The 15,518-nt window shown below is 45.7% G+C and overlaps 1 protein-coding gene across 1 annotated transcript in view; it reads right to left on the bottom strand.

Annotated features, from left to right (window-relative positions):
• The window catches only part of CLASP1 (cytoplasmic linker associated protein 1), a 265,864-nt gene that overhangs the window by 114,241 nt on the left and 136,105 nt on the right, over positions 1-15,518 (bottom strand). The window contains exon 9 of the mRNA XM_057745852.1: positions 1,817-1,969. Within this exon, the coding sequence (XP_057601835.1) occupies positions 1,817-1,969 (153 nt within the window). The remainder of the gene's footprint in view (positions 1-1,816; positions 1,970-15,518) is intronic.

Here is a 15,518-nt window from a genome sequence, read left to right on the forward strand (position 1 = left end):
TAAAAATCATGTGACACTTTATCAGATACGTTTTCTGCATAATAAAGGTTTCCAAACGGTTATCTACAGTCATCCCTGTAACCCTCCCTAATGATTTCTATTGATTAGTATGAGTGCTTTTCTAGAGCTTCTTACAAGCTATCTGGAGTTGGGGGTCCTGATGGACCACCTAGACAGAAAGGGCTTTAAAGACAACTCATGACAGCAGTAAACACATGTCTTGGTGACTATTACTCTGCATTCACAAGTGAACTGCAGACAGACAACAGTAACACACTGAGTGGCGCTCTGTCTGCATTAGGTTAGGCCTGGGTCCCACTGAGTGGATGCATGCCGAGCTGAGCACCTCTTCTGTGTGAGGCAGGGCACCACGTGCCGGAAGAAGACTCATGGGCCAAGCATAGTCCCTGAGCCCGAGGAGTCTGACGAGAAGGAGTCAACAGGGAAATTCACGACTATGATGTTAGACAAAATGGAAAAAGATGGGATCAGGGCTGGGGGGAAGACAGGGTTGGTACCTCTGCACAATCTACACAGGTGGGATTTGGGGAAGGGGAACAGGCGAGGGACGGGAAGGAAAAGAAGTGGTCTGATCATGCAGAAATTTGCTAAGCCTCGTTTGTAGAAGGATGCTACTCAAGAACAGATCAAGACGACGGATTAGAAAGATTGTTCAGCCATTTAAAAAAAAGGGTACTGATGCATGCTCCAACAGAGATGAACCTCAAACACATCATGCCAAGTGAGAGGATCCAGACACAGGGGACTACATACTGGATGACTCCATTTCCATGAAATTACTAGACTAGCTAAACACACAGAGACAAAACAAAGGCTGGGGAGTGCCAGGGTTGGGGAAGGAAGGAATGGGGAGAGACTGTTTAAAGGGGATGGGGTCCTCTTTTGAGGGAGGAAGCTGTGCTGGAACCAAGTAGAGGTGATGGTCACCCAATATTGTGAAGATAATAAATGCCGCTGAAATGTTACCTTTAAAATGCTTGATTTTATGTTGTGTGAATTTAAGCTGTTCAACAAAAAAAAAAAAAATTTTTTTAAAGGAACCAAAAAATAAAAGGTTAGAAAGAACTAAGAACAGCAACAAAAATGTAAGAAACGAGCCCAGCTCTTCCATCTGCCATGAGCACAGCTCCCTGAATGCAGAGCTACTCCGGTGCAGAGGCTGCGGGGCACTGAGCTGAGGGCTGGGACACAACACCCGGGGCCAGTTCAGACAGCGAGACAGGCCAGCCACTGGTCTTCACTACAGCTTTACCTTAGCTCACCCAGCCAAGCTCAAAAGCCCAATGCCAACAGTCAGCGGCTATGTGATTTTTTTAGAGGTAAAAAGTAGGTAATTTACACAACACTGCAAATCAACTACAATAACATTTTTCTTAAATAAGTAGGTAATCTGCATGTAAATTTAAAACATGACAGCAAAATGAAAGCTGTATATAACAAAGACTCAAAGCTGGCTAGGTTGGGGGATGGGAAGGAGGGGGTTTAGGAGAGAAACTGTTATAAATCAATTTTCAAAGCCTCAGGGAGCTAGTCCTCACCACTCACTAATTTGGCATCCACACTGGTCTCACAGGGAACAGCGCTACTTGCGGGCACGAGATACATCTTAAAAGACATAAGGTACTACAACCTGACTCCTGGACAGTCTGTCTTGATACACAGCAATGGGCTGAACAGCACCCTGGTAGCTTCAGGCAGGGCTGGAGCCCAAGGCCGTCAGGGTGCCGCTGGCTCTGCTCCCACAGGCTCCGCCTTGGGCTGACCGCGCGCTGCACCGCGCTGGGCTGGGTCCTACCTGAAGACTTGGATCCAAGAGTGGCCGAGCCAAGCCTGCGGGTGGCCCCCACCCCGACGTTTCTGCGTGAGCTTGCTGGAGCTTTGGACGACGTGGAGCTGGCGGAAGAAGGCCTGTTACCATCCACAGAATCTTCATCATCAAAATTTTTATCTGAAGAGTAAGCACAGAAATCATTTCACTTTTTAAATTTTTAAGTACTTTTTCACCTGTCCTGAACACAGCAACTAGTCTTCGAGGTGCCCATCCAGGGTCTAGAAAAGCCTTAGGTGAGTCTAGAATGCAGCCACAAACATCCCATTTGCTCCCACATCTCTGGAATGCTCTCCACCCCAATTGTGGAAAACAGAAAAACTATACAGAAGAAAGCAACCTCTCATAAAACTACCACCTGGGAACAGTTACTTTCACAATTTGCCATATTTCTGACCATTCTTTCATGTATTTTTTAGTAGCTGACATGAGAATACTTTAGAATGCTGCCTATTTCAAATGTCCATTTTACCACACGATGAAATATTCTTCCTAAGTACTATTTTCATGGTTCCATGGTGCTTTGCAATTGGAAAATGCCATAAATGAAAACCATTTTCACTGTTAGACATTTAGGGTAATTCTAATACCTTACCATTAGAAATAATATTGCAACAGACACGTTTCTACCTGCATTTTTGTTTGAACTTTTAATAATTTTAAGAAAAAAAATTCTTAGAAGCAATATCACTGGGTCAAAGAATAAGAAAGTTTTTGATGTGTACAGCCAAACTTCTCTTCAGAAAGCTCATATAAATACATACTTTTCCTAGAAATTCAAAGAAGGGCCTATCTTGCCACACCCTTGCCAACTCTGAAAATATTATCATTTTTAAACTTCAACCAAAATTTGATAGGCCCCAAACAAAACAAAAACACCAAAACAAAAAAAACCTCTTCTTCAATGTTGCATTTCTCTTTTAGTGAAGTTCAGCATTTTTTTCATAAATACATTAACTTCTAAATTTTCTAGACAGCAGTAGGTCCAATCAAGTTGCATTTAAAGTTTAAAAAAAAAAAAAACCACCTTTGGGGCTTATAAAAATGGGCACATTTATGAACAGCATTTTGATGACACAAAAATTAAAGCTACCACAGTGCACTGTATAGAGCACCAAGGGCTTATGTAGCACGTGTGGGTCATCCAAGAGGCTAAATAAAGAACTGAGGAGTCATTTTAAAAACAAAAAAAGAAAACTAACATCCGTAGCCGGCTATACTCACGATTTCTGAAAAAGGGCATTAGATCTTTACCAGGATGTCTGAAGTAAATAACTTTAACCGAAAAAGAGACACAAATAACAACCTCTCGTTGCTTCTCAGCCAAACTCTCAACAGCCAGGTCTAGTGTCTCCTCAGGACCCTAATGTCCTCACAGCTCACCAACAATCCACTTCAAATCACAGGGCTCCTTTTATTCTCCAGAAAGGGAGGCGGACTTCCCTGGTGGTCCAGTGGGAAAGAATTCATCCTGCCATGCAGGGGACACGGATTCGATCCCTGGTCAGGAAGCTAAGATTCCACATGCCGCGGGGCAACTAAGCCCGTGTGCCACAACTACTGAGCCCGCACGCCTCAAAGAGAGCACCTTAGAGCCGCAAACTATCGAGTCCACGCCTCTAGAGTTCAACAACTAAAGAGAAGCGCATGAGCCACAGCGAAGAGCCCACGAGCTGCAACTAAGAGCCTCCATGCAGCCAATTTTACATAAATAAATAAATAAAACAGTAACAGAGGAACCACACCCTTACAAATGCAGATCATTCCTGTGCAAATCAGCTTCTCTCAGCGGCACCTTTACATTCCCCACCACCTGGGCAAGCTGTGCTGCAATCCACACATCAATGTCTTACTGATTCAGGTGTTCAGCGATCTGTTAGCACAGACGTCCCATGGGGACCCAAAAGTGATTCTTAAGCTGCAGAGCACACTAGTAAGGCCCCTCCAAGAGTAAAGCCCGGTCTGAAGTACAGAAGCACTAACAGCACAGCCTGTGTGTCCCCGGGGTAGCCCCGCTGCGGAACCGTGGTCATTACTCCACTCAGAACAGGGACAGCCAGGGACAGCCCCGCGCCGTGGGGAAGGTAAACAATGAGTGGGGGCGTGACCACGACTATGCTTCACTCAGAAACGTGTACAAATTGTCTCTAGCTTTGTCTTTCTAACACAGGTAGGCATGCCTGCCTTCAGTTACTGAGAATTATGCTCAATGGGCCAATTTCACTGGAATTCCTGCGATATCCACTTGCAGCGATGATGGATTAGCAAGGACCTAACCTCTTACTAGAATCCGGACAGACTATGTAAAACAACTACCTTCAGATAGGACAACAGACAGTGGGGAGCTGGGATGCCTCGGAGAAGGGAAACAAACAAGGGGAGCTCTACAATCACCCCAACTTCATGCCGGGAGACAATTCCCAGGCGACCCCGTACAGGGAACCTGGCAGCCTTGCTACGTGGAGAAAATGAAGATCAGAGTTCAGGGAAGCTGGGGTGGCTGCAAGTTGCAGGGCGAGGTGCTGAAAAGAGGAAGCCACACAGAAAGAGGGCTCTAAGAAATGTCCTGAGTTCTAGGCCACGCGTGTGTGAGTGAAATTCCATAAGGGAGGTAAAAAAAAATGACCAAGAAACTGTAAACTGAACAACCCCCAAAGTCTACACAAAGCAGGAAGATTTTGGAGCAGCAGAGCTGGGGTGTTCTCAGTGACTCAGCAGAGGCATTCAGGAGAGACCCCGGAAAGGGCAGGCCTAGTAGTGGGGCTGAACTATTACACCAAACTGCCCTCTCAGAGCTTAAGAACAGGCCTCAAGTATATTACACAGATCTGCAAGTAACTTAACTGCTTTGCCAAACAAAGCATAACATTCTTTAAAGGAATATAACAAAAGGCAGGAGCTCAACAATGTAACAGTCACAACATACAGCATCTCATCACAATTTCATAAACAGACGAGAAGCAGGGAAATGCGGCTCAGAATCAGGAGGGGAAACATGAGAAAACAGAGCCCCACCAAGAAATGACAGCAATGATGGGACCTGCAGATATAAGCAATGAAACTGCTACACCTGTGTGCAAGGATGAAAGGAACTCGCAGACATAGTGAGAGGAGAGGAAGGTGTTTTAAAGGGACCAAATGGAACTTCTAGAAATTAAGAAAACACAGTAGCTGAAATGAAAATACCATTGAAATGGGATGAAAAGCAGATGAGACACTGCAAAAGAAGGGGAAAATGAGAGAATTTAAACACACAGCAATAAGATTTAACCAAAATTAAGCCTAGAGACCCCCCCTCAAAAAAAAAAAAAAAAAAAAAAAGGCTGGGAAAAAACAATAAAAAAGAAAGAAGGGGAATTGTTTTAGAGACATGTGGGATGACACCCAGCAGTGTGACACAGCAGAAAAGACACATCCCACGTAGGTACAAAGCGACCACAGGCTGCATCAGAAACCACGTGCACCAGAATCACCAGAACACAAGCAAGGAATGACATCTTGAAAACAGTGAAAGGAAAGTGTTAACCTAGAATTCTACATCCAGCAAAAACATCTTCTAAGAATAAAGGCTGAATAAAAACTTATTCAGACAAACAAAAACAGAATTCTCAGCAGACCTGCACCCCAGGAAACACCGAAGATCTTCAGGCCAGAGGAAAATGGTAACGCGTGGGAACTTGGAATTGCATTAAGAAATGAAGAGCACTGTTGAGAGTAAATCGGTGGATAAATGTAAGACTTTCTCCTCATATTTTAATCACTGTAAACGATAACTGACTCTTTAAAGTGAACAATAAAGCACTCAACATTTGGTTTCCATTCTTTTTATATTCTCAGGTTAGAGGCGGATAACTCGCGGCCAGAGAAAGCGTCTATGTCGGCATGTGGGTATCCGGGCAGTTAGGATATATGCTGCTGTATCGGGTGCCACACAAAACACTGGGCAGGTATGAAGAGAAAACGGAAGCGATCCGTCCTCAAAGAGCCTGTAGTTTTAAAAGTTAATCACAACTCGTCCACATTCACGCAGATGTCACGTTACATCCACTGCCCTCAGGGGGCGGCTGCTGCATCACCGATGTTCTCGTGGAAACGGCGCCCAAGGAAGGGCAGGGGGAATGGCAGCCAGTGGAGGGTTTTAAAAACTGAGCCCTAATAGTCCCAACTCTGCCTCTCTACTTCCCCTTCGGGGGGAGACAAATCTACTGGGCTTGCTTATCAAGTTTTCTAACCAGATTAGAAGCAACTAAATATAGAAACAGTGAGAAGGGGGGACGGAGGAGTTAAGTGATGTAGGTGAGAAGTGACAGTTGAAAGCCCGTCAGCTTAACAGAAACCATAAAAAGCAAATACAAATTACAGAGAAACCCCTGAACCCACAATGCTTAGAATGCCTGTGCCACTGCAGGGGGCAAATCACGTCACAACCTAACCGCATGATCGCAGGTGCTCACCACCACGGCTGTACCAGCAAGATGACATGGTTGTTCATGTGATCCGTATGCCCCACGTACTAAGAGAGAGAGTCATTCACACTTCCTATCTGAGCTAGAAATTCAGGGGAACAGGAAAAAGGGTGTAGTCATTTACCAGATTAACAGCTGGACACACTGCTTTAAATTTAGAGATGCTTCACCTGAAAAGGTGTTTGGAGGATAAAAGTCAATTGAGCCTATTATTTGAAAACTAACACATTGTCTAAAAATAAGTTTGCCCTGGGACTTTCCTGGTGCCACAGTGGTTAAAAGTCTGCCTGCCAATGCAGGGGACTTGGGTTCGAGCCCTGGTGCGGGAAGATCCCACATGCTAAGGAGCAACTAAGCCCACGTGCCACAACTACTGTGCCTGCATGCCACAACTACTGAAGCCCATGCACCCTAGAGCCTGTGCTCTTCAACAAAAGAAGCCACCACACTGAGAAGCCCTCACACCACAACAAAGAGTAGCCCCTACTCGCCACAACCAGAGAAAAAAAGCACACGCACAGCAACGAAGACCCGACGCAGCCAACAAATAAATTTAAAAATAAATAAATAAAGTTTGCCCTGTGGTTCCCAGCTTTTGGGACACCCAGAAATTCAAATCAAATTCAAAAGGGGTCAGGCCCTCAGAAAGGTTTCAGTTAACTGGGGCAAACTTCTCTTGCGTAGACGGTGCGGTTCCCGACCGGACAGCTGAGCCGTGTTTGCTGCTGCACTGCGTTCACAGAGGAGGTCCTCCCAGGACCCAGTCCAGCAAGAGGGGCCTCATGGTCTAATGTGTTTCAGTGTCTTTCAACTAAATCAATCCACGCTGAACTCTGAGTCGCTTAAATTCCGATTTTCTTTAGGCTTTTCAGCTAAGCAGACATCTGTTAGAATATAGCCTCTTTTTCTAGAGCTTTAATGAAGGCAAACACATGTGAGAATGAGTATTTTTAGCTATGCAAGCTTGCGCTAGTACATCAGTTTAAAAACTTTCACACATTAAGACAACATCTGTCACACAGAAAATGTTCTTAGAGAAGGATCCGTTCTCCCTGAGCCCAAAGAAATACTCAATTCTGTCTCCAGGCACCACTGCAAAGACTGTCATTCTGAGGGTCGCTTCTCTCGTGTGACAGCCTGGGGTAGAAACCTGGAATAAACTCATTGGAGCCTTCAATTCCTTTAATCTTTTAAAAATCACCCAAGTTCCATTCCCCCTTTTACAACACTGGAACAAGACATTCAAAAATAATGCATGAAATTTCTACAGTGTGACACTGTATTTCCCATCCAACTCTCAATCACCCCACTCCTGGCAACCCAATTAGTAGGCACAGTGAAGTGAAAAACAGCAGTAAGACAGCATGCCCCAAAGAACTGCTGATGCAAAAGATTTTAAAATGCAGAAGAGACGGGACCTTTCGAAAAAATTAAAAGTGCAGAGAATACACACAGTCATTTGTGGACTCAACAGCAAACCAGCCCAGTTCTCAGAGCTGAATAAGCCTGTGAACTTGTACTGAAGCCCTAACTGTGGTCCAGATGCTGGCGAGCGGCCAGGGCCGGCACAGCTGGGACAGACGCAGCCCCTTCCCCAGTCCATCTGACTCAGATCTGAACCCCTAAGAAAGGCCCAGAGGAGCCCGGGCAGCCTGAGACTGAACTGTAACCAGGCGGGACGGGGGATGACACAAAACAACAAGCCACACACACACTCTGGGTCAAAAGTCATCATGGACCATCACACACCACTGTGACTACAGGTTCAGGTGCAGGAGAAAGAGAGAAACAAACCCACCTAGAGACAGACAGACTTCAGGTTTGGGGTTTAGAACTTAGAATTACACGTTTTGACCATACTGTCCATTCAGAAAATGTATACACTCATCTATGAGGACGAACAAAACGTCACAGAAACTGAAAGATGTCTGTTCCATCGTCCATCTGCCAGGGAGGGCAAGCTTTTCCTCGCTTTTCTCCTGAGGCAGGCTCTGACTCGTGTGAGGCCAATGGGGAGAAAATGCCTCGTTTTCTACATGAAGACAACTTCCTCTCTGTCTCCGTGCGTCACGGTCACTTTGTGGAAGCAGATATTCCTAACAGGCTTTCAGCTTCTCCCACTCCCTGTTACTGAAACTCTCCTCCAAGGGAATAAGAAATGTGGCAGCCTAGTAACTAGAGTATAATTAGCAGTCCCAAGAGGAGGCTGCGCGCAGACTCCATAAGAAGCCCAAAGGCACGCTGCTTTTCAAACATATCCCCAGATGCCTTGTCTTGCTCTGTCACAGCTCTAAGCCACTGCTGGTGGCCCCAAATGCCAAGAACGTGCGCGTGCAGTCTTGAACACGCCATCCTCTGCGATCCTGCCTGGCTCTGTCCTGCTCTGGCTACACGGCCACACACACGCATGTCTTTCACTCCATCTCATCCAGTAACTAGCAGAGATCATTCGTGTTCTTCCTAGTACTCCTAACCCTGCAGCAGAGCCTAAGCCAGCACATAGCAGGGCCATCAAATATTTAACTCTGGCAGTCCATGAGGAAAGAAGTCAAAACTCAGGAATGGATGCAAACCATTTTTCATGTACCTTTTTCAGAAGCTTTTATTACTTTTAAAAACACATAAGGCTTCATTAGATAATAAAGCCAAACAGTTATGAATATATCTGAGGGAATACGAAGAAAGTAAGGTAGATACAACCCTGCTTTTTTTAACCTTCCTGATTTCCCACCAGTCGGAAACATCCTTATTCCTTGTTTCTGATAAAACATACCAATTTAAAAATTAAAAGTCAAGTCCTCCTATATCAATCATAACCCCCCAAAATTAAACTGTTCATGATGATATATATATGCATTTCCAGACTTCAGTACATACACAAACCTATCATTATACACACACGTATGCAACAAAAACTGTTTGCCTGCTACCAATACTTAGTAGATATTTTTCTCTATCAGTCTAATCCATTTTAAAGATTATTATTACACTGCTCACATATATAATATTTGATCATTCACTCATAGATAGCTCGATTATTTCAAATCTTTCACCCTCACAATGCCACTGCAGTCATGCATGTAAAAGCAACAACAGTGAATGCACACCCACGTCTGTACATAACCGCGGGCCAGGCCCTGTGTTTGGGGCTTTGCATATTCTCATCAGATCCCTGACACCCCTAACAAGGAAGCACTATTGTGACTCCACTGTGAACATGGAAACTCTTACCACATCCAGATACAAGTGCCTGGAGTCACACAGCTAATAACTAAGAGGGGGTGAAGCAAGGGGTCAAGTCCACGTGTGTCTGACTCAAGATCACAGGATCTGAGTTGTGGTAATAAATGACCACCACACACGAAAAGCTATCCACGTGACTGGCCACTGTGTGCTGGGCACTGTAGTCAGTGCCTCCTGTGCATTATTGTACTTAATTCTTATAACAGATGTTTGCTTACTTAACATAACTTCTTAAACACAGTATCATCACTATCTTTTATGACTACGGACATACAAACCCTCAACAAAATGTCAGCTAACGAAAGCAACATCTAAAAAGCTATCACCATGGCCAAGTAGGGTTTATCCCCAGAATGTAATGTTCATTTAATATATAAAATTTAATTAACTTAATACATCATATTAATAGACTAAAAGACAAAAACACAGGCTCAATAGACGCAGTAAAAGTAGTTGACAATACCGGGGGAAAAAACCTTTCATGCTAAAAACACCACACACAGGGACTAGAAGGGAACTGCCTCAACCTGATGAAGACTAGCTACAAAATACAAAAAACACAATATTAAAACCTTATTTCACAGTGACAGACTAGATGCTTTCCCCCTAAGATCAGGAATAAGACAGGAAGCCCACTGTCACCACATCTATTCAACACTGTACTAAAGGCTCTAGCCAAGACTATTAGTAAAGAAAAAACATCTGGATGAGATAGGAAGAACTAAAATTATCTCTATTCACAGATGACACAATCTTGTATATAGAAAGTTCTAAGGAATTCACTAAAAAGCTATTAGGACTAATAAATGACTTCAGAGAGGTCAAAGGATATAAAACCAATACAGAAAAATCCCCTGTATTTTTACACATCAGCAATGAACAATCTAAAAATGAAATTAAGAAAGCATTCAATTAACAATAACATCAAGAAAAATAAAATACTTGGGAGTAACTTTAACAAAAGGAATGTTACAGCATGTTCACTAAAAACTACATAATATTACTGAGAGAAATTAAAGACCTAATAAATGGAAAGACCGCTCACATTCATGGATCAGAAGACTTATGAGAAGCTACTCTGCTCATTATCCAAACTGAGTTTCTCGCCCATCTGTCCTCACCAGCTTTGACTTTTAACCAAAGTTAGACAGTGCCCAGAGAGGCATGAAGGCGCAGACCACACTGTCCGCACTGGGCGGCTCCACAAAGTTCCTACATTCCTCTGTGTCAACATACGGGGAGTGGGTACGTGCACCCCCCAAATCCAGTCCGTAAGGGACCAGTAGTGAAACCGAAGAGGACCCTGTGGGCTTCTGGGCACGAAAGCCTTTTTGTCCTGTTTCTTGTAGGCAAGACTCCAGCCTCCATGAGGTTCCCTGGGGGCAGATTCCAACAGCTGCTCATCAAGGGAGGAGCAGCCAAGATACCAGCTGAGGCAACAGTAAAGGGACCAGAGAAGCTCATCAACACAGGAGCCCGGACCACCTGGGACCCTGCACACACCCTGATCTTGTCAGCAGCCCCACCCTTGAACTACTGCTATCAACTCCTCAACAAATCCTCTCGGGTTGGGGGACACAGTTTTCGAGGCAGGAGCCTGTTGTGTCCCCCTTTGCCTGGTAAAGCAATAAAGGCATCCTTTTCTACTTCACCCAAAACTGTCTCCGAGATTCGATTCGGCACCGGTGCACAGAGAGGCTGAGCTTTTGGCAGCGGTACTAACTAGGACCAGTCCTACTTAACAATGCTCTGTGAAGAACACCCTTCCATATCCAGGTTGAAAAAAAGGTTTAAAAATGGAGATGATCCACCTTATGCCTATGGAACGTGTATCTCTCTAAATAAACTTGCTTTCACTTTAATTAATTAATTAAAATAAGAGGTTTAAGAAGAAAATGAAAATAGGCTCCCGTTTCCTTGTTTGTGAAAAAAGGGTAATATTGCCCACCAACAGGGAACATCTGAAGGCAGCCCTCCTCCTCCACCAGCTCCGCCAGACCTGGGGGACCCCCCAGCAGTGACCACACCCAGGCCTGGCCAAAGCCCAGAGGCTCTGCCCCGCCTACCACTGGAGGTCACTGCAGAGCCTGTCATTCTGCAGGACTGGGACTGTGGGGAGAGCAGCCTAGCAGCCTAGCCCCTGCCTAAGAGGAAAGCAAGCAGAAGAAAGCAGAGCAAAGGTGGGGGGAGAATGGAGGCTGACGCTGGGTCTGGTTCTTTTCCATCATGGTTTATCATAGGACATCGAATATAGTTCCCTGTGCTCTACAGTAGGACCTTGCTGTTTATCCATTCTCTATATACTAGTTTGAATCTGCTAATCCTAAACCCTCCATCCATCCCTTCCCCACACCTCCCTCACCCTTGGCAACCACATGTCTATTCTCTATGTCCATGAGTCTGTTTCTATTTTGTAGATAAGTTCACTTATGTCATATTATAGAGGAACAGAATTCTTTTAATGCTCTTACAAAAGGCGCAGAACTAATTTGGGTCATACAGTAAAAAGAAACGTACGGACATTTTTGAGAAACAGAAGAAGGCCTCAAACCACCTTCCCAAGACCTGGTTCTGAAACAAAAGAATCCACCCACCAGTTCCCTTGTCAAGAAGCCTTGGTCTCAACGACAATTCTCTCAGGGTCACAGGGAAGAAATATGTCATTTATAAGGTAAAGAAAAGAAGCTAAATTAGGACTCTGCTTCCACCCAGCAGCATCAACTTTTAAATTCTCCCTAAACCCCTTGTAAGTTCAAGTCCAGGGCACAGGGTCACCTAAGAGGTGCAGTGGTCTCAAAGTATTCCCTTTGTTGCTTCCATGATACAACTGGATGGATGCCCAGAAGCAGCAGGCTCCTCCCCCTGGGGTGGGCCGGGGGGTGGGGGTGCTGGAGAGGACGCCTCTTGGAGCACTAAGAGCACCCCATGTGCAGCGTCCATCCTTCGCCTCTCCAGCACTTATTTACCAAGTACACTTCTGCGCCCGGTGCTCTGCTGGGAGCTGGGGTGCAGACCGGAAGGCATGGCCCTCATCCTGGAGTCTATGGTCCAGGGTGGGAAACAGACACACACAACCTGCAGCAGTTATGACTCGTGACGCTCTCCTCCAGGCAGGCACAGGATGTGCCAAGTGCATGCAGAAGAGGGGCACGTAGAATAGGTAAGGTCAGCTAAGCAAGGGGCCACTGTGCCCTCCCACCTACTCTACGACGTGACTCACCCCACCACTGTGCCCAGCACCGGAGAACTTAATGTGAACTGGGGCTGTGAAGTGCTTTTGATGCACACACAGCTATGGCAGAGCGCCACGCTGAGTGAGAGAGCACACGTTCCCAAGACTCCTCCCGCACAGATACAGGAGGGGCGAGGGATTTCTGACGGGGACAGCAACAAACTGGCCAGCAGCCCTCTGCACACGGACGGGTCCAGGGGCCCCACCATTCTAGCACTGTCCCCATCTTGGGTGCCAGGGAGCAGAGCACAGAAGGCAAAGTTCCCAAGTCATGTCCAGCAGTTTGAGTTACTGAAGCCTGACCAGTCTGGAGGCCCAACTTAAACTAATCCTGTTAATACGACATCTTCCCCAAAGAAAAGAACCCCCAGCAATATAGCAATAATCAGGTACAGAAGATCAACCTTGAAGAACAGTATCTCCCAACACACCTCAGAAAGACTATAAATTCATCCTTGGAACCAACCCAAAGGGAGGGACACTTTATTACCCCAAGTATCAAAGAGCTCTCAGGGGTGAAGTAGGGAAGACGGGGACGGACCAGCCTTCCTGCCGGAAGAGCTGGCCACAGAGCTCGGGGGAGACTTGAACTGTCCTGTGTTAACAGGTCTGGTGAGCCCTGTGAACTTCTGGACAGACACAAGCCCAGGGTTTACGTTCCACCAAGAACCGTCGTTCCCAGACGTAGGTGTGTTAGTGCCTTAGAATCTGACAGAGCCGCGGTGACAGAAACACAGGAGGTGCCTTTACCTGGGGTGCCTCTCCCTCTCACGCTCCTACTGCCCACAAGGGTCACAGAGCAGGGACCTGGGACTGCCCTGCTGCTCCTCCTCTAGCCACCCAGCCCAAGGTCACGGGGCTGCAGGAGGAGAGGGAGGGTGCAAGAGGCTTAAATCAGCAGTCATTTGTGTGACTCTCTCTCTTCTAGATGCCACAGGTGCTCTGGGGTAGAAGACAGTCCTCACACACCCTGGAACCCCTGCTGCCTCAGCCCCTGCACAGAGCCTAGGGGAAAGTTAGTTTAAGTCAATTCACTTCTGACTCTTGTATTCCCCCCTGGCCGTGAATTTTTAGCTACTTTCAGGCTTCTCTCCTAGGAAACAAGATTATCAAAGGGATTATCAAGGGATTATACTAAATCCCATGAAACACAGATCAGTCAAGCTCAGGACAGCTTGAAAAGAGGTTCTAAGAAAGAGCTGACCGTTGTAGTGAACAAAATTTAAGTCCTGTAAGAATCTGGAAATCTTTCCTAGTAAATACCTCTGAGTAAACGTAGCAAGAGTTTGGGTCTGTTTCGTTTTCTCCAACTATTACTGTGTCTTGTTTCTCTACTTCAATTTTCATTCAAGTCTGAATAATTCCAGTCTTACCATGTGAAAAGTTAAAAGTCACATTATAGTTGATGGTTTCCATGACTTTAATGAGAATAGGGCCTTTGGATAACTAACATACATGGGCTTAAAGCCAATTCACAACTGCTAAGGCCTTAGTATCTTTTATTGAACTTACAGCTACTTGGAGTTCAAAATGCTATAATTATTTACATAATTACAAGGCAAACAGCAATAAACCAAGAATAATTTGTCTCAAAACAACATAGTTAGCTTTCTGAAATTCTTTTAATCACATTTGAGCCCATTAATTGCTAATGGCACTCAGATTTGTTGCCGCTACTTGTCTAGAGAATTATCGAGATAGAATCCCTTAACTGGCAGGGACTCTAAGACATATTCTGATGCCTGGCCAGGTATAGAGGCCACCTAGCTAAAATGAGGACGCAAAAGCAAAGGGGGGAAAGTACAAGCAAGTACAGTTATACTACATAAGGTGCAGGACATCCCCAGAGAGGCTTCTTGTAAATTGTAAGCATATGACTGTAATTACTTGTCTGACAACTGCCCTTCACAGTCATCATATGCTTACTTCCCAGCCCTAAGAACAGGGCAAATAAGTACACAGACCACGTGGCTGTCATCTTGGGCAACCACTGAGGCCGGCTTGGCACTACCTGGGCTCCACAGCCCCCCCACCTCCCAGGCCAATTCCCACAGAATCGTCACACTGCTCACTTTACGCCAAACAAGACCAGTGTGTGGGGCTGCCACACCCTGTCACGAGTGCTGATACCCTTGCTCCTCTCTGGCTGCCGGTCAGAAGTCAGCCTTGCAGGCACCTCTGAGCACACAGTGGGGGGCGAGTGCTGGGACCCCGTCACAGACCCTCAATCCAACTCAAAACTGTGCTCTGACCCGAGACTGCCTTCCAGTAGGTAACGGGCTCCTCCCTGGCAGTGGGTGGGAAGAAAGGAAAGAGACAAGAAAAGAAACTGATGCAGAAGAGGGAAGAAAAACAGGAGAGGAAAGGAATGAGAAGACAATGGCAGAAGAGAATAGACTTTCTTTCTGAAGTTCTAACACACAAGCGAAGCGTTACTTTACTTGAAGAAATTCACAGGAGGACGGAAGGCCGGCAGCCACCTGACTTGGACAACCACCTCTCTCCTCCTTTATGCCTCCTTTGTGTGACTGCGGGAGGCTCTAGTCCCTTCCAGACACTCTGGGATGACAGGAAGAACAAAAGCACAGGCTCCCAGCCCACAGGGAACTTGCATCACAAAGAGAGAGAACAACATTCATAAACCCAAATATAACAACCTGTGCTAAGAGGGATGCACAGAGAGACCAGAGCAGAGTGCCACGGAGGAGGGGAAAGGCAGAAGCTGGTG

This window comes from Hippopotamus amphibius, chromosome 8 (assembly GCF_030028045.1).
Source record: "Hippopotamus amphibius kiboko isolate mHipAmp2 chromosome 8, mHipAmp2.hap2, whole genome shotgun sequence".
Lineage (NCBI taxonomy): Eukaryota > Metazoa > Chordata > Mammalia > Artiodactyla > Hippopotamidae > Hippopotamus > Hippopotamus amphibius.